The following is a 23,223-nucleotide window of genomic DNA, read 5'->3' as shown; positions in this document are numbered from 1 at the left end:
AACAGAGCTTCAGCAACACTCCAAAAGAGGCAGGGGGTGGTCAGGTACACTCCAACTTGCTCACTCAGTTCCAAAGGTTGCCTTCTTCAGAGTTCATTTTCTTTGTACCAACAAAACATTGAAAGCCGCAGACATCACTCCAGGAAGTGAAAGACAGTTTCCCAAAAACAAAAGCATCTTCGCAGCTTCAGAGAAATTCCTAATGTTCCAGCTAGCCATAAGCAGCTGCTGTTCACAGGCAGCCATATGCCCTCGCCAGTAGAAACCAGACCAGCAGGCTCAGGCCCCTGGAACACACAACAGTCCCTGTATGGGCCACCAAATTTGTAACTGAATGCAGGTTCAGCCCCTTGCAAATTTAGATAACAAGCATGAGGTGGTAAAAGAAAGTGACTTCTATTCCAGAGCTTAGCTGAGGGGAAACATTAGAGGCTCCTCCCTTAAGGAAACCACTTCATCTTTTGGGGCAAAAAGCAGAGGCTTTAAAGGGGCACATGTCATGAATGGCATGCAGGGGAGGGGCACGAGGAGATGAAGGGTCTATGTGACTTGCTTCTATTCTTAGCCAGGGGATGGTCTGCCTGGCACCATCTGGCCAGAACTAGGTTGTAAATTGACCATTGTCTCTAGGCATTCTCCTGATCGGGAGGAGTTCCAGAGGGTGCCTGGTTTGGTTCAACATTTGGTCATTAGAATTTCTAAGCAAACGTTTAGTAAGATAAACTTGCCATGCAGGAAGTGCCTGGTGGAGAGAACGTAAAGGTTGTAATCGCATCCCTAAGGAGCTTAAGTAAGAGGTGAACACACAGGAAAAAAAGAAATGGTAAAGGTATTTTTTAAGAAAGTAGGGTACTTGATTATAAGAGTAAAACATATACATGAGTAAATAGTTGAACTCAATGAAAATATCTTCCTACATCTAAAATTCTTTTATCCATGGAGGCCCTTTAAGAAAAAGATTCCACGTTGTCATGGTGTCTTGTATTTATTGGAATCCTGTGTTGCCTTGTTTTTGTATTCTTTGAATTCTACCTCCAAAGTGATGGTCTCTGGTCACTATAAGTTTTTTATTTCTTTACTGCATTTTTTTTCCATAGAAATTTCTCTAAAATAGGAACTTCTTGCTCGAAGTTACAGCCAGGTATTTCCTGAGTAATTTTCTTGATCCTAGTTTTTTAACTGTCAAGCCATTGTAATACTGGTTTTGTTTGCAGGGTTACTTTTGTAATTGTTATCTCATTTGCTACTTTACATCGCAATTGCATTTGGGTTTCTGATTAAAAAGTATACATTGTCACACAAATATTGCATTTATTAGAAGACAAAACTGCCCTGACAGCCAATAAATACTAAGCACTTTAATGGTACTTTTAAGATAAAGTGGGAAATGTTCAACTATATCTTCTTAGGTCTCCTTAATGGTATTTAAAAAATAAAATAATAATAATAATAAACCATCCGACTACGAATTGCGTTAATTTTTTTTTTTTTTTTTTTGAGACAGAGTCTTGCTCTGTCGCCCAGGCTGGAGTGCAATGGCATGGTCTCGGCTCACTGCAACCTCTGCCTCCCAGGTTCAAGTGATTCTCCTGCCTCAGCCTCCCAGGTAGCTGGGATTACAGGCACCCACCACTACGCCAGGCTAATTTTTTGTTTTTATTAGAGACGGGGTTTCACCATGTTGGCCAGGGTGGTCTCGAACTCTTAACGTCAGGGGATCCACCCACCTCAGCCTCCCAAAGTGCTGGGATTACAGGCATGAGCGACCATGCCTGGCATAAAAAATTTTTATGATAAACAGAAAAATAAATTTTTGGTAAGTCAGTGAAGTCTGTAAATGGGGACTTTGACTTTTGACAAATTTATTTTGAACAAATAGATTTAAGACAATATATTGATTCAGCAATTATGATAGAAGGGGTTTTCTAGTGCAGATGACTAGGCTGATACAATACACTTCTCTGTATGATTCAGTTATTTTATTTATTTGTATTTTTTATTTTTATTTTTTGAGATGAAGTCTTGCTCTTGTGCCCCAGGCTGGATTACAATGGCGTGATCTCGGCTCACTGCAACCTCCAGCTCCCGGGTTCAAGCGATTCTCCTGCCTCAGCCTCCTAAGTAGCAGGGATTACAGGTGCCTGCCACCATGCCCGGCTAATTTTTGTATTTTTAGTACAGAGGGGGTTTCATCACTTTGGCCAGGATGGTGTTGAACACCTGACCTCAGGTGATCCTCCCACCTTGGCCTTCCACAGTGATGGGATTACAGGCATGAGCCACCACGCCCAGCCATGATTCAATTCATAAGGACCACGACATTTTATCTTATTATCACAATCATCATCTGCGAAATCAAAACCAAATTCATATAGATCTACTTCAATCTGAGAAAGCTAATTGAGAAAAATAATATCGAGCTAGTAATATGTGATTTGATTTATCTGCTTTTGCTGACTTTAAGTTGTCTTAAGACATTAGGTTCTGTGACCACTTTTTAAATTAAAAAAAAATTGTATTATAACAAATTCCATATAGCAGAATTTTAAGTGATACTGATTTGCATACCATTTTCCTCCTCTGGATAGTGTTAGCCACACAAAAAATAATAATATATGTATATGATCTCGTAACTATATCAATGCAGGATGACCTGACTCTAGGCGCAGTTCTGCTGCATACTTAAAACTGGGATCTGGGAGTAAAGCATGAGCCTCTCTGTCGGTTTGTTTATTCGCCTGACACAGAAAGAAAGGAAAGGAATCACTGACTTTAAACTTCCTATAATAAAAGAAAATTGTGGTGGGATGCAGTGGCTCACACCTGTAATCCCAACACTTTGGGAGGCCAAGGCGGGCGGATCACCTGAGGTCAGGAGTTCAAGACCAGCCTGGCCAACAAGGCAAAATCCCGCCTTTACAAAAATACAAAAATTAGCAGGGCATGGTGGTACATGCCTGTAATCCCAGCTACTCGGGAGGCTGAGGCAGGAGAATCGCTTGAACCCAGGAAGCGGAGATTGCACTGAGCTGAGATCACGCCACTGCACTCCAGCCTAGGCACAGAGTGAGACTCCGTCTCAAAAATAAAACAAAATAAAATGCAACTGTGTCCTTTAAACAACAATCGAAATTCCATATTTTAAAAGGATGGCCAGGTGTGGTGGTGCACACCTGTAGTCCCAGCTACTGAAACAGGGGGATAACTATGTTTGTGCTTGTCAATAGCCACTGTACTCCAGCCCAGGCAATATAGCAAGACCCCCATCTCAAAAAAAAAAACAAAGAAAAAACTAAAAAGAATAAAGGAGCAGGGAGTAGAACAGTGGTTGCCAGGGGCTGGGGTGTGGGAGGAATGGGGAGATGTTAGTCAGAAGGTATAAAGTTTCAGTTAGATGAATAAATTCTGGAGACCTATTGTACCACATGGTTAATGATAATATATTGTTTACTTAAAAATTGCTCCTGTAATCCCAGCACTTTGGGAGGCCGAGGCGGGCGGATCACGAGGTCAGGAGATTGAGACTATCCTGACCAACATGGTGAAGCTCTGTCTCTACTAAAAATACAAAAATTAGCAAGGTATAGTGGCACACAACTGTTGTCCCAGCTACTCAGGAGACTGAGGCAGGAGAATCACTTGAACCCGGGAGGCGGAGGTTGCAGTGAGATGAGATGAAACCACTGCACTCCAGCCTGGTGACAGAGCAAGACTCCATCTCAAAAAAAAAAAAAAAATTGATAAGAGACCAGATCTTAAATGTTCCCACCACAAAAAAAAAGTGACAAATATGGGAGATGACAATATGTTAATTGGCTTGATTGAAATCATTTCACAATACACACATATATCAAAACATCATGTATGCCATATACATATATAATTTTATTTGTCAATTATGCCTTAATATGGGAGTAAAAATGATAAAGGTATGGCTGGGTGTGATGGCTCACATCTGTAATCCTGGCACTTGGGGAGGCTGAGGCGGGCAGATTATTTGAGGCCAGGAGTTCAAGACTAGCCTGGCCAACATAGAGAAACCCTGTCTCTACTACAAACCCAAAAAAAAATTAGCTGGGTATGGTGGCACATGCCTGTAGTCCCACCTACTCAGGAGGCTGATCTATCCTTGCCTTTTTTGACAGTAAAATAATATGTGTCATTGTCAAGAAATAGAATGGCATGTAGCATCCCCAAGTTCTACACTTCACTTATAAAGCAATGCATTTCTAAACCATGATTGTACTTTAAAGATTCCCTGTTGTGCAAAAAGTAACACAAATGATGATTTTTCTTTTTTAGGCTCTCATGATTTGGGGAAGAAAAAAAGAAATTTCCTAGAGAAGGTTAAAAACTAATGGATAAATTTGATTATAATTTCAATTATTTTATTCCCATAGCATATATAAAACAGTATAAATTGAAGTATACTATTAATATTTGATTAATTGTGATCATGGGCTGTCACTTATTTAAATGCAGGGATATACAGATAATATTAGTTGAATAGGTAGCTTCATTGTCTGGGTGATTTAGCCCTTGAAAATGTTTTCTCCTAATTATAGCTGTTGCTTTAGATATTTAACAATTGAACTGCTGAGTAAAGATTATGAGTCTTTACCACACTTTCTTTTTTTTTTGAGACAGAGTCTTGCTCTGTCACCCAGGCTGGAGTGCAATGGTGCCGTCTTGGTCACTGCAACCTCTGCCTCCCAGGTTCAAGTGATTCTCCTGCCTCAGCCTCCTGAGTAGCTAGGATTACAGGCACCTGCTACCACACCTGGCTAATTTTTGTATTTTTAGTAGAGACGAGGTTTCACCAGGTTGGCCAGGCTGGTCTCAAACTCCTGGCCTTAGGTGATCCACCTGCCTTGGCCTCCCAAAGTGCTGGGATTACAGGCGTGAGCCACCGCTCCTAACCATTACCACACTTTATTTGCTGTGGAGCGAGTTCCTTGATCAAAGTCAAGGCTATGAGGATAAATGAGACATTCCTAAGTCCACAGCAGTAATTCTGATGAAGTGTTACATGCAAGAAAGGTAAATCTGTCTCCAGATTATCTATTCCAATAAGAACAATGCAGTGACCCTTCCACAAAGGAAGTGGTCCAGCATAATTCATCTGTCCCTATGTTAGCACTCTAAGAGGGTCACTCAGTGTCGGTCGCTGCTGTGGGTTAAGTTTGGCACTCAGCTGGGGCTGTCCAATGGCAATGTTTGCCACACTGCACCATGAACTACCAGTGCCCTCTTTACCACTGGAACTGGAGTCCTTATATAAATAGAAGCTGTGTATAAATTTAAATATACGTATTTTTAGTTGTATATTTATAAATGTATATATCTCTGTAAGATTCTGTTCTTACAGAACCACCTCCAATACCAAGGTCTTTATCATTCAGGGTTCAATCAGAGAAACAACCAGTAGTGTTCTGAAGTCAAATCCCACAGTGAACTAGTGAGCTATATAAAACGTATGTGCGTGTGTTTGTACTATAAGTATATAAATACATACACATACATACATACACATACTCGTACATATATAGAGGGACATATATGTGCCTTAGTCCATGTAGGCTGCTATAACAAAATATTATAGACCAGCTACTTTATAAATAACAGAAATTTATTTCTCACAGTTCTGGAGATTGGGAAGTACTATCAGGTTTGGTGTCTGGTGAGGGCCCATTTCCTCCTAGGCAGCCGTCTTCTCACTCTAACCTCACATGGCAGAAGGATCACAGAGGTCTCCCCCTTCCCTCCCCCTCTCTGCTCTCTTTGATAAAGGCACTAATCCCTTTCAAGAGGACTTCGCCCCCGTGGCTCAATCACTTCCTAAAGGCCCCACCTCCTAACACCATTACCTTGGCGGGGAGGATATTGACCTGTGAATTTTGAGGCTACATAAACATTCAGATCATAGCAATATAGAACTCACCTCTATAATTGTAGGGGCTGAGTAAGCAAGAATAAAGTCTGTAGGACAAGCCCTTTGGAAAAGCAGTCAGAAACGCCTGAGGCAGCAGCTGAGCACGGGTGGGAATTTTTTTAATTTTCATATAAATAAGATAAGGTCTCACTGTGTTGCCCAGGCTGGTCTTGAACTCCAAGGTTCAAGTGATTCTCCTGCCTCAGCCTCCCAAAGTGCAGGGATTACAGTCACGAGACACCACGCCCATCCAGATGTGTTTTCCCGCTTCCCTCCAGAAAAACCTCAGCTTTGCTCTTAAGCCCTTTCACTGATTGAATTGAACCCACTCAGTTTATCCAAAATATTCTCATTTACTGAAAGCCAACTGATTATATAACCTAATCACACCTACAAAATACCTTCACAGCAACGCCTAGATTCATGTTTTATGGAAAAAATAGGGAGTGTAAAGCAGCCAAGTTGACACAGAGATAGCACCATCGCAATGATGAAAAGAGGTGGATTTCAGAAGAGCCGAGGAAAACAAAAGATACAAAGTAACGTAAGGACATTCTTATAATGTAGAAACTAATGTAGCCAAATCAAAAAAATTAAACAAGAATCATATTTGGAAAGGTATTATTAAAGAGACAAAATCACCTAGTACGACCTGTACTTCCACTTAATCTAATTACTTCGTTTCTTTATACAGGTGTTAAATATTTAATGAGGGGATTAAATTGAAAGCTATTTAAGAAAGGGGTGGGTCATCTTGACCCTATATAAAGTCTGTGTCTTTGGGAGCTGCTCAGTTACTTGCTGATCTCAGTCGCTTGCTGATCTCGGTGAAGTCCAGGTATTCTGCCCATGATGAATTTGGACGGCACTTCAGGTGGTAAGTTCCCATCAGCTTTTGCTCTGATAATGCTACTTGCCTTGCTTTTTCTCAAGAATGTGTCAAAGTTTAAGCACAAACACAGTTAGAGGTACAGATTGTTGGAGCAGCAGCTGTTTTTCACTGATAAATTGTGTTAGGGCATTCATGGGTACTTTGAGGTTGGACCCTTGAATTTCAAATATAAAATGGCAGCCGTGAGTCCCATACAAGGGTCATCTATCTAAAGTTGACACTTCAAGTGGAGAAAAGAATGTATGAACTACCTAATGCATCCTATAGAATTTTATTAAGATTTATTACTTTCCATTACAAAGTACCAGTTCTTGTGTATCTTTCTTAACCTTCTCAATTGTTCCATGAGTTTTACCTCTTTCATTCATTTTTATTAATTTTCCTCCTCCCTACTGCTTCCTCTTTTAGTAATTTTGTACATTTTCTTTTTTTTTTTTTTTTTTTTTTTTTTTTGAGGCAGCGTCTCACTCTGTCGCCCAGGCTAGAGTGCAATGGCTTGGCTCACTGCAAGCTCCGCCTCCTGGGTTCATGCCATTCTCCTGCCTCAGCCTCCCAAGTAGCTGGGAGTACAGGCGCCCACCACCACGCCCAGCTAATTTTTTGTATTTTTAGTAGAGACGGGGTTTCACCGTGTTAGCCAAGATGGTCTTGATCTCCTGACCTTGTGATCCACCCACCTTGGCCTCCCAAAGTGCTGAGATTACAGGCGTGAGCCACCGCGCCCAGCCATTTTGTACATTTTCAGTAAATTCTTTCTTTGGAAACTTAGGTCATTGATTATAATTTTATAATATGTACATTTAAGTGTTTATCCAATTTAGTATGACTGGCTGTATGCCTGAAGTAAAAATACAGAGTAATAATAAAACAAGGAGGCCAAAGCAGGGGGATCAATTGAGCCCAGGAGTTTGAAACCAGCCTAGGCAACATAGCAAGGTATTATCTCTACAAAAAAAAAAAAAAGACGCCGGGCACAGTGGCTCACTCCTGTAATCCCAGCACTTTGTGAGGCCGAGGTGGGTGGATCACCAGGTCAGGATATTGAGACCATCCTGGCTAACACCGTGAAACCCTGTCTCTACTAAAAATACAAAAAATTAGCCAGGCGTGCTGGCGGGCGCCTGTAGTCCCAGCTACTTGGGAGGCTGAAGCAGGAGAATGGCGTGAACCCAGGAGGCGGAGCTTGCAGTGAGCCCAGATCGCACCACTGCACTCCAGCCTGGGCGACAGAGCGAGACTCCGTCTCAAAAAAAAAAAAAAAAAAGGAAAGCACAGTGGTGCATATGTGTAGTCCCAGCTACTCCAAACGTTGAGGTGCAAGAATGGCTTCTTGAACCCCGTAGGCGGAGATTTCAGTGAGCTGAGACCACGCCACTGTACTCCATCCTAGGCGACAGAGGGAGACTCTGTCTCAAAAATAAAGAAAAAAAGAAAGTTTTTTTTATTATACTTTAAGTTTTAGGGTACATGTGCACAACGTGCAGGTTAGTCACATATGTATACATGTGCCATGTGGGTGTGCTGTACCCATTAACTCGTCATTTAACATTAAGCATATCTTCTAATGCTATCCCTCCCCCCTCCTCCCACCCCACAACAGGCCCTGGTGTGTCATGTTCCCCTTCCTGTGTCCATGTCTTCTCACTGTTCAATTGCCATCTATGAGTGAGAACATGCAGTGTTTGGTTTTTCATCCTTGTGATAGTTTGCTGAGAATGATGGTTTCCAGCTTCATCCATGTCCCTACAAAGGACATGAACTCATCATTTTTTATGGCTGCATAGTATTCCATGGTGTATATGTGCCACATTTTCTTAATCCAGTATATTGTTGTTGCACATTTGGCTTGGTTCCAAGTCTTTGCTATTGTGAATAGTGCTGCAATAAACATACATGTGCATGTGTCTTTCTAGCAGCATGAGTTATAATCCTTTGGGTATATACTCAGTAATGGGATGGCTGGATCAAATGGTATTTCTAGTTCTAGATCCCTGAGGAATCGCCACACTGACTTCCACAATGGTTGAACTAGTTTACAGTCCCACCAACAGTGTAAAAGTGTTCCTATTTCTCCACATCCTCTCCAGCACCTGTTGTTTCCTGACTTTTTAATGATGGCCATTCTAACTGGTGTGAGATGGTATCTCATTGTGGTTTTGATTTGCATTTCTCTGATGGCCAGTGATGATGAGCATTTTTTCATGTGTGTTTTGGCTGCATAAATGTCTTCTTTTGAGAAGTGTCTGTTCATGTCCTTCGCCCACTTTTTGATGGGATTGTTTGTTTTTTTCTTGTAAATTTGTTTGAGTTAATTGTAGATTCTGGATATTAGTCCTTTGTCAGATGAGTAGATTGCAAAAATTTTCTCCCATTCTGTAGGTTGCCTGTTCACTCTGATGGTAGTTTCTTTTGCTGTGCAGAATCTCTTTAGTTTAATTAGATCCCATTTGTCAATTTTGGGTTTTGTTGCCATTGCTTTTGGTGTTTTAGACATGAAGTCCTTGCCCATGCCTATATCCTGAATGGTAATGCCTAGGTTTTCTTCTAGGGTTTTTATGGTTTTAGGTCTAACATTTAAGTCTTTAATCCATCTTGAATTAATTTTAGTATAAAGTGTAAGGAAGGGATCCAGTTTCAGCTTTCTACATATGGCTAGCCAGTTTTCCCAGCACCATTTATTAAATAAGGAATCCTTTCCCCATTTCTTGTTTTTGTCAAGTTTGTCAAAGATCAGATGGTTGTAGATATGCGGCATTATTTCTGAGGGCTCTGTTCTGTTCCATTGGTCTATATCTCTGTTTTGGTACCAGTACCATGCTGTTTTGGTTACTGTAGCCTTGTAGTATAGTTTGAAGTCAGGTAGGGTGATGCCTCCAGCTTTGTTTGTTCTTTTGGCTTAGTACTGATTGGCAATGCGGGCTCTTTTTTGGTTCCATATGAACTTTAAAGTAGTTTTTTCCAATTCTGTGAAGAAAGTCATTGGTAGCTTGATGGGGATGGCATTGAATCTATAAATTACCTTGGGCAGTATAGCTATTTGCACGATATTGATTCTTCCTACCCATGAGCATGGAATGTTTTTCCATTTGTTTGTATCCTCTTTTATTTCATGGAGCAGTGGTTTGTAGTTCTCCTTGAAGAGGTCCTTCCTATCCCTTGTAAGTTGGATTCCTAGGTATTTTATTCTCTTTGAAGCAATTGTAAATGGGAGTTCACTCATGATTTGGCTCTCTGTCTGTTACTGGTGTATAAGAATGATTGTGATTTTTGCACATTGATTTTGTATCCTGAGACTTTGCTGAGGTTGCTTATCAGCTTAAGGAGACTTTGGGCTGAGACGATGGGGTTTTCTAGATATACAATCATGTCATCTGCAAACAGGGACAATTTGACTTCCTCTTTTCCTAATTGAATACCCTTTATTTCTTTCTCCTGCCTGATTGCCCTGGCCAGAACTTCCAACACTATGTTGAATAGGAGTGGTGAGAGCAGGCATCCCTGTCTTGTGCCAGTTTTCAAAGGGAATGCTTCCAGTTTTTGCCCATTCAGTATGATATTGGCTGTGGGTTTGTCATAGATAGCTATTATTTTGAGATACGCCCCATCAATACCTAATTTGTTGAGAGTTTTTAGCATGAAGGCCTGTTGAATTTTGTCAAAGGCCTTTTCTGCATCTATTGAGATAATCATGTGGTTTTTGTCGTTGGTTCTGTTTATATGCTGGATTACATTTACTGATTTGTGTATGTTGAAGCAGCCTTGCATCCCAGGGATGAAGCCCACTTGATCATGGTGGATAAGCTTTTTGATGTGCTGCTGGATTCGGTTTGCTAATGTTTTATTGAGGACTTTTGCATTGATGTTCATCACGGATATTGGTCTAAAATTCTCTTTTTTTGTTGTGTCTCTGCCAGGCTTTGGTATCAGGATGATGCTGGCCTCATAAAATGAGTTAGGGAGGATTCCCTCTTTTTTTATTCATTGGAATAGTTTCACAAGGAATGGTACCAGCTCTTCCTCGTATGTCTTGTAGAATTCGGCTGTGAATCCATCTGGTCCTGGACTTTTTATGGTTGATAAGCTATTAATTATTGCCCCAATTTCAGAGCCTGTTATTGGTCTATTCAGAGATTCAACTTCGTCCTTGTTTAGCCTTGGGAGGGTGTATGTGTCAAAGAATTTATCCATTTCTTCTAGATTTTCTAGTTTATTTGCATAGAGGTGTTTATAGCATTCTCTGATGGTAGTTTGTATTTCTGTGGCATTGGTGTTGATCTCTCCTTTATCATTTTTTATTGCATCTATTTGATTCTTCTGTCTTTTCTTCATTAGTCTTGCTAGCCCTCTATTATTTTTGTTGATCTTTTCAAAAAACCAGCTCCCAGATTCATTGATTTTTTGAAGGGTTTTTTGTGTCTCTATTTCCTTCAGTTCCGCTCTGATCTTAGTTAATTCTTGCCTTCTGCTAGCTTTTGAATGTGTTTGCTCTTGCTTCTCTACTTCTTTTAATTGTGACATTAGGGTGTCAATTTTAGATCTTTCTGCTTTCTCTTGTGGGCATTTAGTGCTATACATTTCCCTCTACACACTGCTTTGAATGTGTCCCAGAGATTCTGGTATGTTGTGTCTTTGTTCTCGTTGGTTTCAAAGAACATCTTTATTTCTGCCTTCATTTTGTTTTGTACCCAGTAGTCATTCAGGAGCAGGTTGTTCAGTTTCCATGTAATCAAGCGGTTTTGAGTGAGTTTCTTAATCCTGAGTTCTAATTTGATTGCACTGTGGTCTGAGAGACAATTTGTTATAATCTGTGTTCTTTTACATTTGCTGAGGAGTGCTTTACTTCCAAGTATGTGGTCAATTTTGGAATAGGTGCAGTGTGGTGCTGAGAAGAATGTATATTCTGTTGATTTGGGTTGGAGAGTTCTGTAGATGTCTATTAGGTCCGCTTGGTGCAGAGCTGAGTTCAATTCCTGGATATCCTTGTTAACTTTCTGTCTCGTTGATCTGTCTAAAGTTGACAGTGGGGTGTTCAAGTCTCCCATTATTATTGTGTGGGAGTCTAAGTCTCTTTGTAGGTCTCTAAGGACTTTCTTTATGAATCTGGGTGCTCCTGTATTGGGTGCATATATATTTAGGATAGTTAGCCCTTCTTGTTGAATTGATCCCTTTACCATTATGTAACGGCCTTCTTTGTCTCTTTTGATCTTTGTTGGTTTAAAGTCTGTTTTATCAGAGACTAGGATTGCAACCCCTGCCTTTTTGTGTTTTCCATTTGCTTGGTAGATCTTCCTCCATCCCTTTATTTTGATCCTATGTGTGTCTCTGCACGTGAGACGGGTTTCCTGAATACAGCACACTGATGGGTCTCGATTCTTTATCCAATTTGCCATTCTGTGTCTTTTAATTGGAGCATTTAGCCCATTTACATTTAAGGTTAATATTGTTATGTGTGAATTTGATCCTGTCATTATGATGTTAGCTGGTTATTTTGGTCATTAGTTGATGCAGTTTCTTCCTAGCCTCGATGGTCTTAACAATTTAGCATGTTTTTGCAGTGGCTGGTACTGGTTGTTCCTTTCCATGTTTAGTGCTTCCTTCAGGAGCTCTTGTAGGGCAGGCCTGGTGGTGACAAAACCTCTCAGCATTTGCTTGTCTGTAAAGGATTTTATTTCTCCTTCACTTATGAAGCTTAGTTTGGCTGGATATGAAATTCTGGGTTGAAAATTCTTCTCTTTAAGAATGTTGAATATTGGCCCCCACTCTCTTCTGGCTTGTAGAGTTCCTGCCAAGAGATCAGCTGTTAGTCTGATGGGCTTCCCTTTGTGGGTAACCCGACCTTCCCGTCTGGCTGCCCTTAACATTTTTTCCTTCATTTCAACTTCGATGAATCTGACAATTATGTGTCTTGGAGTTGCTCTTCTCGAGGAGTATCTTTGTGGCATTCTCTGTATTTCCTGAATTTGAATGTTGGCCTGCCTTGCTAGATTGGGGAAGTTCTGGATAATATCCTGCAGAGTGTTTTCCAACTGGGTTCCATTCTCCCCATCACTTTCAGGTACACCAATCAGATGTAGATTTGGTCTTTTCACATAGTCCCATATTTCTTGGAGGCTTTGTTCATTCTTTTTATTCTTTTTTCTCTAAAGTTCTCTTCTCGTTTCATTTCATTCATTTGATCTTCCATCAGTGATACCCTTTCTTCCAGTTGATCGAATCGGCTACTGAGGCTTGTACATTCGTCACGTTGTTCTCCTGCCAAGGTTTTCAGCTCCATCAGGTCCTTTAAGGACTTCTCTGCATTGGCTATTCTAGTTAGCCATTCGTCTAATTTTTTTTTCAAGGTTTTTAATTTCTTTGCCATGGGTTCGAACTTCCTCCTTTAGCTCGGAGTTGTTTGATCGCCTGAAGCCTTCTTGTCTTCTTGTCTCAAGTCGTCAAAGTCATTCTTTGTCCAGCTTTGTTCCATTGCTGTTGAGGAGCTGCATTCCTTTGGAGGAGGAAAAGCGCTCTGATTTTGAGTTTCCAGTTTTTCTGCTCTGTTTTTTCCCCATCTTTTTGGTTTTATCTACCTTTGGTCTTTGATGATGGTGACGTACAGATGGGGTTTTGGTGTGGATGTCCTTTCTGTTTTTTAGTTTTCCTTCTACCAGTCAGGACCGTCAGCTGCAGGTCTGTTGGAGATTGCCAGAGGTCCACTCCAGACCCTGTTTGCCTGGGTATCAGCAGCAGAGGCTGCAGAACAGTGGATATTGGTTAGCAGCAAATGTTGCTGCCTGATCGTTCCTCTGGAAGTTTTGTCTCAGAGGAGTACCTGGCTGTGTGAGGTGTCAGTCTGCCCCTACTTGGGGGTGTCTCCCAGTTAGGCTACTCGGGGGTCAGTGACCCACTTGAGGAGGCAGTCTGTCCGTTCTCAGATCTCCAGCTGCATGCTGGGAGAACCACTACTCTCTTCAAAGCTGTCAGACAGACACAATTAAGTCTTCAGAGGATTCTGCTGCCTTTTGTTTGGCTGTGCCCTACCCCCAGAGGTGGATTCTAGAGAGGCAGGCAGGCCTCCTTGAGCTGCGGTGGGCTCCACCAAGTTCCAGCTTCCCAGCCACTTTGTTTACCTACTCAACCTTGGCAATGGTGGGCGCCCCTCCCCCAGCCTCGCTGCTGCCTTGCTGTTTGATCTCAGACGGCTGTGCTAGCAATGAGAGAGGCTCTGTGGGTGTAGGACCCTCTGAGCCAGGTGTGGGATATAATCTCCTGGTGTGCCGTTTGCTAAGAATGTTGGAAAAGTGCAGTATTAGGGTGGGAGTGACCCGATTTTCCAGGTGCCATCTGTCACCCCTTTCTTTGACTAGGAAAGGGAATTCCCTGACCCCTTGCACTTCCCTGGGTGAGGTGATGCCTCGCCCTGCTTCGGCTCACGCTCAATGCGCTGCACCCACTGTCGTGTACCCACTTTCCAACACTCCCCAGTGAGATGAACCCGGTACCTCAGTTGGAAATGCAGAAATCACCCGTCTTCTGTGTTGCTCACACTGGGAGCTGTAGACTGGAGCTGTTCCTATTCGGCCATCTTGGCTCGAAAGAAAGATTTAATTGAAATATACTGTGCATGCCAAAAATAGCAAATATTTATATGTGTTTAATTTAACGAGTGTTCACAAACCAACTACACTCATGGAACTCAGCACTCACATAAAGAGAATTTAGTGGCACCCAGAGGCCTGTTCGCTCCCTTCTGATTCTGTTCCCTCAGTAGCTCATATCCTGCCTTCCAATCAGTATAGATCAGTTTTTCCTGTTGTACGTTATAGTGATGAAATAATAAAATATTATTCTGCAATTAGTTCTAATTGTAAATATAAATTCTCAAACTCGGATAGTAAATATGTTAGGCTGTGTGGACCCTAGACACATTGGAGCCTCAACTACTAAGTCTGCTATTGTGGCTTGAAAACAGCCATAGACAATGCATAAGTGAATGAATGTGACTGGTGTTTTGATAAAACTCTATTTACAAAAACAGGCAACTGGCTGGATCTGGCCCATAGGCCTAGAGTTAGCCAATTCCTGCTTTCATTTGTAATTTTATTATTGTAGGTAGCTATGACGTCACGCCTGGATTTCATCTTGGGAAGGGGAGGTAATCAATGGTGCTAACACTCTTTTTTGGTCTGGTAATTACCAATATTCTCCAATGCTCTTCTCACTACTTATACTTTTGTCAGGTTTCCCAGCTGAACAGGATCATCACAATGAAGAAAGACAAAGAAAGAAAGAACGAAAAACAAAACACCGACATAAATTTTCTGAAGAATTATTGCAGGAACTTAAGGAAATATTTGGAGAGAGCGGTTATCCCGATTTCACCACTAGGAAAACTCTGGCCGACAAATTTGATTGTCCAGTTAATGTAATAAATGTAAGTTCAACCTCATATGCATGTTTCTTAGATTTTTTTTTTTTTTTAGGAAAGGTCTCACTCCAGTCGCCCAGTCTGGAGTGCAATGGAGTGATCACGGCTCACTGCAGCCTCAACTTCCTGGGCTCAGGTGACCCCCCAACCTCAGCGCTCCCCACTTAGTAGCGGGGACTACAAGCTCCCACCACCACACGGCTTTGTATTTTTTGTAAAGATGGGAGTCTCACCATGTTGCCCAGGCTGGTGCTGAACTCCTGAAGTCGAGCAATGCACCTGTCTCGGCCTCCCAAAGTGCTGGGATTACAGGCGTTAGCCACCATCTCCAGCCATTTCCTAGAAAATTAAAGGGCAGTAAGTAGATGTTTGATAGAGTATAGATGGAGGTAGAAACCAGAAGATTAGATTAAAAGGTACAGAATTCAAAGAAATGGGAGAGAGTAATTAAAATATATACATCTATACAATGAATCCTCCATATCCACTGGTTCCACATGCACGGATTTAACTAACCACAGTGGAAAATATTTGGAAAATTTAAAAAAAGAAAATAGGCTGGGCCCAGTGGCTCACACCTGTAATCCCAGCTTTGATCCCACCACCGCACAATTAAAAAAAAATACAAATTTTAAAACAATACAGAATAAGAACTACTTATGTAGCATTTGTGTTATATTAGATATTAGGTCTTGTAAGTAATCTAGAGGTGGTTTTAAGGACATAAGAGGACATGCCCAGCATATATGCAAATACTACAGTTTTATGTAAGGGACAGAAACATCCTCAGATCTTGGTATCCAGAACCAATTTGAGAGAAAATTGTACACACACACACAATATGAAAAATATAGTCCTGTTGCGGTGGCTCATGCCTGTAATCCTAGCACTTTGGGAGGCCAAGGTGGGCGAATCACGAGGTCTGGAGTTTGAGACCAGCCTGATCAACACGGTGAAACCCTATCTCTACTAAAAATACGAAAACTAGCCAGGAGTGGTAGTGAGTGCCTGTAATCTCAGCTACCTGGGAGGCTGTGGCAGGAGAATCGCTGGAACCCAGGAGGCAGAGGCTGCAGTGAGCAGAGATCCCCCCACTGCACTCCAGCCTGGGTGACAGAGCGAGACTCTGTCTCAAAAAAAAAAAGAAAAAGAAAAGAAAAATATAAAGAATTAAGCAGTATATAGCATTTCATCACATAGGAAAATAGTATTATTATGTATGTATGTTTGTGAAAATGCAGTGGGTATGTATTGTGAAAACTAGACTGCAGTGAGGCAAATTTGGAAGCAGTGGATGAGTTGATGCTGCTGTAGTTGGTGGTGGCGGTGGTTTGGGCCAGCTTGCTAGATGTGCAGGTGGATGAGACTAATGAGACTGTAGATGTTTCAGATGGAGCTGACAAAGTTTACTAGGTGTGGGTTATGCTGTAAAGATAAGGTGGACTCAAAGGTTACTTGGACATTTGACTTAAGTCTGTGGAAGATGAGAGTTGCCTTTTACTAAGGAGGGGAACTAGGGAGGGACAGGTGTGTCAGAGAAATCAAAGTTTACATTTGGGACACATGAAGTTTCATATGTCAGATAAACATCCAAGTGGAAACGCTAAGTGAACAGTTGAATATGCAATTCTGAAGGGTTGGGAGAGCACTTAGCTAAGATATAAATCTGAGAGTTGTCTGCTAATGAGCTGACTGTTGGGTGGTAGCCCCTAGTAGCTTCAGGATGAGAGCTGGAAAGATCTAGGCAGGATTACAAAATTGAGACTTTCAGCCCCACCCTCCAACTTCTGGAGAGGAGGTGAAGCTGAAGGTTAAGTTGATCATCAATAGCCAATGGCTTAATCAATCATGACCATACCATAAAGCCTCCAGAAAAAAAACAAAGACACTGAGTTTTAAGAGGGTCCAGATAGTTGAACATGTGGAAGTTCCTGGAGGTGGCTTATCCAGGGAGGGCAGGAAAGCTCTGCATCTCTTCCCCCATATCTCACCCTATGCATCTCTTCATCTATATCCTTTGTAATATCCTTTCTAATCAACTGGTAAACCTAAGTGTTTCACTTAGTTCTGTGAGCCACTCTGGCAAGTTAATCAAACCCAGCGAGGAGGCCAACAGGAGCCCTGACCTGAAGCCAGTCAGTCAAAAGTTTCAGAAGCCCAGACTTGCAACTGGCATCTGAAGGAGGGGCAGTCTTGCAGGACTAAGCCCTCAACCTGTGGGATCTGACAGTATTTCCAGGTACATAGTGTCAGAATTGAATTGAAGGACACCCACCTGGTGTGCACTGCAGAACTGACTGTTTGCCCAGTATGTGGAAAAATACATTTGCTCACACAAGCCTTTCTCTGTTGATTGTTATGGTGTGAGAGCAGAGGAAAAATGTTTTTTTTTCCCCTGAGAGAGTCATACAACAAATAGATGGTCAAGAAGTTATTCAAACAATTGCACTCTTTATTTGTAACCCGTGAACCAACGCATGTAAGAATTATGTACATATAAGAAACAGAAATGTGGGCCAGATGTGGTGGCTCACACCTGTAATCCCAGCACTTTGGGAGGCTAAAGCAGGCAGATCACCTGAGGTCAGGAGTTCAAGGCCAGCCTGGCCAACATAGCGAAACCCCGTCTCTACTAAAAATACAAAAAAATTAGCCAGACATGGTGGTGCGCCTGTAATTCCAGCTACTCAGGAGGCTGAGGTAGGAGAATCACTTGAACCCAGGAGGCAGAGGTTGTAGTGAGCCGAGATCCCACCATTGCACTCCAGTCATGGCAACAAGAGCAAAACTCTGTCTCAAAAAAAAAAAAAGTGAAGAAAAGGAACAGAAATGTGGATGTCAGAAAATACACCACTAATTCTCCTTAGCGGGAGAGTATGAGTAAAGTAGCAGGGTTGTGTGAACAATGCATGACTAGGTGGGACAGCTGGGAGCCTCTTCTGTAGCACAGAGTGGTTATCTTAGTGAACAAGCAGGAGAACATTGCAAATGGGTCACAAACAGGTTGGGGAGAGATTCTGGGAAGCCAAGGTTCACATGTAAACCATGGTGTCACTGTCTCCAGTGAAGGAGGTTATGGTTCTAGAAATGCACAATGCATGACCTGTGTTATCACATGTACCTCTAGGACAGATTGCCTTTATTATTTATATGCTTTAATGTCAGCAGGCAAGTCAGGGACTCTGCTTGGAAGAGGCTTAAATAGAAAAATCCTCCTACATTAAGGAATGAATACAAGAATATATTCAGATAAGTAAAGTCGATAAAACAATATTATCTTTTCTCTCTAGAATTGGTTCCAGAATAAAAGAGCCAGACTTCCACCTGCAGAAAGACACAGAATATTTGTTCTTCAGAAAAAGCATGATTTTCCAGTCCAAGCTCATCCATTTTTAAGCTGCCAGGAGACCCAGGCTGCAGCTCACAACTATGCCACCAAGCAGAGCCTCTCTGGTGCCCAGAGGGCTCTGATGAGAAGAGCTGGTTGCTTCCCTCTGGAGAAACAGAGGATTCCCAGTCAACAGATGGGCTACAATTGCTTCTCTTTGGAGAACCAAGAGACTCCCAGTCAACAGGTGGGCTCCGTGTGCTCTTCTCTGGAGAAACCAGGGATTCCCAGTCAACAGGGGGGCTCCATGTGCTCTTCTCTGGAGAAATCAGGGATTCCCAGTCAACAGGTGGCCTCCCAGAGCTCCTATCTGGTCACAGGCACTGTAAAGCATCCAGGCTGTGCTATGGAGTATGGAGGTGACACAGGAAGTGACCATTCTGGAAGTGGGTATTCTACCGCCTACCATTTTCTCAGCTACAACTCTGCAGAATGCCTTCATCCTCCCCCATCTTCTGTGCCATATTTTCACGGAGAAAGGACTGAAACCAGGGAAAGCCAGCATGCAAGTCCCTTCCTTTTGGATTACGCTCAAGATGCATATGGGGTGAAGAAAGACCATTGTCATTGCTCATTCTGTCTCTCACTGCTGCAAGAACAGCAGCAGAATGATTGGCAGTATCACCCGCAGCAGCACCAACAGCCTCAGAATTACTTAGAGGGGATGATGTTCCAGGAACAGCTCCTGATGGACTTGGGTCCTTGGGATCTAGGGAAGCAGTGGCCCTCAGTTCAGTCACAGCTGCAGAGTCAACTGCCTCAGAATAATGGAAAGCCCTTGTGCTCTCAACTGCAGCACATGTGTCTCCAAATGGCTGCCGACTCACCCCTGCTGCCTCTGGGGCAAGATATGCAGGAAAGGGCTTCAGAGCAACCCAGGACCCAAATGCAGCAACTTTAAGTTGAGGAGTGGACAAGGGTCTGCAGCAGGGAACCAAGGATGCAGCTCTGCAAAGTAGTGCTAAGTGTCAGAGAACCACAGTCGCGGGTCAGGCCCACAGTCACCCACACGGTAGCGCAAAGCAGAGCCCTTACCAGAAGCCTCTACATTAAGAAAAGAAAGAAAGAAAGAAAGAAAAAAAAAAAAAGCCAGGTGACATTGTCTGAGCCCATGAGTTCAAGAAAAGGCTGGGCAACATGGTGAGTCCCTGTCTCTAAAAAAAAAACTTTTTAGGCCGGGCGCGGTGGCTCAAGCCTGTAATCCCAGCACTTTGGGAGGCCGAGGCGGGCGGATCACGAGGTCAGGAGATCGAGACCATCCTGGCTAACACGGTGAAACCCCGTCTCTACTAAAAATACAAAAAATTAGCTGGGCGTGGTGGCGGGCGCCTGTAATCCCAGCTACTCAGGAGGCTGAGGCAGGAGAATGGCGTGAACCCGAGAGGTGGAGCTTGCAGTGAGCCGAGATCGTGCCAGTGCACTCCAGCCTGGGGGACAGAGAAAGACTCCGTCTCAAAAAAAAAAAAAAAAAAAAAAAAAACTTTTTAAAAAAATTAGCTGGGCATGATGGTGTGCTCCTGTGGTCCCAGCTACTCAGGAGGCTGAGGCGGGAGGATCACTGAGCCCAGCAGTTTGAGACCAGCCAGGGCAATATTAGAAGGTCCCATCTCTACAAAAAATAAAAATAAATAAAAATAAATAAAATAAAAAATTTAGCCAGGCATAGTGGCTTGTGCCTATGGTCCCAGCTACTTCAGAGGCTGAAGTGAAAGGATCACTTGAGCCTGGGAGGTGGAGGCTGCAGTGAGCCGTGATCATTCCACTACACTCCAGCCTAGATGACAGAGTGAGACCCTGTCTATGAAAAATTAAAAAGAAGAAGAAAAATAAGACTGTCTACAGGAAGGCTCCATGGTGTTGGTCCCTTCTCATACAGAAGCAGTGTCCACATGTGTTATAGCTCCTGAGCTCCTGACCGTATAGTTTATGGTGGCCTTGAAAAGACTGACTCCATCGAATATGGATTGAAAAACCAACAAGCACAAAGATTGCAGGAGCACTGCTCAAATCACATCATGCAAAGTCTAACGACATTTTGCCTTCAGAAGAAGGAGGCTCTTGCCCAGCCCTTCAGGTATTGTTCCCCTGAGAGGCAATATAGCCAACAAGAACAGAGTAACCACAAAGCCCCACAGCAGTGACAATTTGATGGGGGGGTCTAAAGGCTACTCTTGCAAAACAGTCTCCTCCACGGACCAGAGCAGTATCTCCAGGTTGTGAAGCATGGCCTACCAGGACCCACCTGTATCTCCTCAGCAGCCAGCCCCACCGAAGAAGCTCTGCGTGTGAAGGGTGCTGCAGCAAAATCAGCCCGGCATTTGTACATCTCAAAGGCAGCCCAGTATAAAGGCAGGAGCTTTTAATTGAAAGGCATTTAAAGACACAGTACATAAAGCCATGCACAATGGCTCACACCGGTAATCTTAGCACTTTGGGAAGCCAGGGCAGGAAGATCTCTCTGAGCCCAGGGATTCAAGACCAGCCTGGGTACCATGGCAAGATCTTGTCTCTAGAAAAAGGAAGAAAAAAAAACTGTACAAGAGGACTCTGAAAAGCCTCAGGAAAATGCTGTGCTGAAGCAGCCCCCACCAGCCTTCTTAGCTGACAGCTGCTGCCTAGGAATCCAGAGTGTTGTGACCAAGTCATCTAGGGATGTGACGCCAAGGCCAACAAACATCTGAAATACCCAGGTGAGTCTCTGAATGCCAGGTGCTGACCTGATTTTTCTTTTTAGAAAAGATCAAGAGTCTTTGCACCTCTAGGTCTTTTTAATAATTTTGAGCTTTGACATGTAGAATTATTTCTCAAAGATTCCAGAGTTTTGTCAAATAAAGCATATATTGTAATATTAATTAGGCAACTTGCTTTAAAAGCTGAAATTTCCCACCAATTCTCTATTAGATGTGTCCTACATAGAAATTCTTCCAAGTGTTCCAAAGAGTACACAGCCATAGAAACACAGTATATCAAGTTGACTGATGAAGAATCAAATAAAGTATAAAGTAATAAGCTAGCACAGTTAATAAGAATGAACTAGATCTATAGATACATGTGAGATTTATGAGGCACAATGTTTCACTCTTTTTTCCAGAGCAGGAGCGGATATTTATTTAAAAGGGCTTTAGAACAGGAAAGAAAGGAAAGTAAGTTTGGAAGAAACCTAAGTGGGGACTTGAAGATCAAGTGTGGTCTTTAACCTTGATCTTAGGACTTTATAGGCTGACCCCTTTTCCATGATTCTTCTCTTAGGGCAGTCTGTCCACATGTGCAGTGCCTTCCTTTTGCTTGAAAAATAAGCACACAAAGTATGTTTAGGAAGTTGTGTATGTACCTATCTGAGGTTTTTCCTCCCCTTTCTGGTGGAGTGTCCCCAGGACACATTCCACTCTTTTGTCTCTTGATGCACATGCCCTGGAAGTTGCTTCTCCCTGGCATCTGCATTCAGTTAACACTTTAGTATAACAGGTATGGACCATCAGAAAATGGCCTCTCCCTGGCCCTGGCAGCCAGTCTATCACCTTTACAGAGGCAATGTGATACTTGCTGAACCATCACCTGACTTTCCTAGGGGTTCGGGGAGAGCCCTCTCCTGCCTGGCTCATGCCTGTCTAACTACCTCTAAAATTTCCCCCCTCAAGAGCCCAAGACCTCAAATCTTTGAAGGAAATTAGACAAAGGTCAGTCTTCTGTAACTGCTCCCACTGACAAAGGGGCTGTGGTGGTTCTGCAGGTCTTGGCCTCTTGCTAGCTGTCAGGGCAGCAGGGTGACTCCGTGGGTTGTTGAAAGTGGTATCTAGCAACATCCAAGGCAGACAGGGGCAGGAGTTTGCCTTCCTGTCCCACTGATGGGCAGTCTAGGGGTCCCATGTAGAGGGGTGCCTCTTGAATATTGAGAGGACAGTATCCCACACTGAGGATCACCTGAAGCTTGATGGCCTGAAGGCAACAGGAGACAGATCGTGTTACTAGATTTAGAAGACATGGACCAAAGTACAATAAGGGAATGAGGACAGCTCCAAAAAATTAAGGCTGCCAGCACACCCAGGTAACTGGTGGCCATGGTTATGCCTGCTAAGACTTGGGCTGCCAACTTATTTCAGTGTGCCCAGAATTCGAATATTGGTCCAGATTTTTAAATTACCCATCTCCTTTGTTTCTTCTGAGCTGCAGTGAGAGATCACTGGTTGGTTCACAGAAATAAGCAGGGTTAGGCTAAAATGCAGACAAAAACTTAAAAACAACTGATGATGTTAGAATGTAATAGTAGGTGTACCATAAATTGTAAAACATAGTTTTTCTCTTTACAGTCCTCCTTTTTATTAAAATCAGGATAGGAATGTTTTGTTTGCAAAATAAACTTTAGTCTTATTATATTTGACCTGATTGTTTGCATAAAATGCAGCAAGGATAATTATTTTTACATAGGCTTTTAAAATTGGCTTTGATGGAACTCTATTCCATAAGAAATCTCAGATAAGACATTTTAAAAGCCAAGCACAGCCATGGGTTTGTACCCTCAAATACCTATGAGAAGGGTAGATTTCTCTCCTCTGAGGTCTCTAGATAACTTGGGGCACCTGGGCCTGTTAGACAGTGACATTCTT

The 23,223-nt window shown here is 42.6% G+C and overlaps 1 protein-coding gene across 1 annotated transcript; it reads left to right on the top strand.

The window, feature by feature from the left end:
• The first annotated feature begins 752 nt into the window (after positions 1-752).
• CPHXL (cytoplasmic polyadenylated homeobox like) lies at positions 753-19,658 on the top strand. The gene is made up of 5 exons (XM_055299610.2): positions 753-1,141; positions 6,376-6,476; positions 6,719-6,809; positions 15,044-15,237; positions 18,522-19,658. Exons 3-5 carry the CDS (start codon positions 6,782-6,784, stop codon positions 19,518-19,520), a joined length of 1,221 nt encoding a protein of 406 aa, XP_055155585.1. The 5' UTR covers positions 753-1,141; positions 6,376-6,476; positions 6,719-6,781; the 3' UTR covers positions 19,521-19,658.
• The last annotated feature ends 3,565 nt before the right edge of the window (positions 19,659-23,223 follow it).

The sequence above is a fragment of the Symphalangus syndactylus genome, chromosome 11 (genome assembly GCF_028878055.3).
Source record: "Symphalangus syndactylus isolate Jambi chromosome 11, NHGRI_mSymSyn1-v2.1_pri, whole genome shotgun sequence".
Lineage (NCBI taxonomy): Eukaryota > Metazoa > Chordata > Mammalia > Primates > Hylobatidae > Symphalangus > Symphalangus syndactylus.
This window is presented reverse-complemented; position numbering and strand designations above follow the sequence as displayed.

What these genes read in the sequence shown, in the direction of transcription:
- CPHXL (XM_055299610.2), top strand. Translation starts at nt 6,782, where the DNA reads ATGATGAATTTGGACGGCACTTCAGGTG. An exon ending in TTTGGACGGCACTTCAGGTG is followed by an intron (nt 6,810 to 15,043) that starts GTAAGTTCCCAT and finishes TACTTTTGTCAG; the next exon opens with GTTTCCCAGCTGAACAGGAT. An exon ending in GTCCAGTTAATGTAATAAAT is followed by an intron (nt 15,238 to 18,521) that starts GTAAGTTCAACC and finishes TTTTCTCTCTAG; the next exon opens with AATTGGTTCCAGAATAAAAG.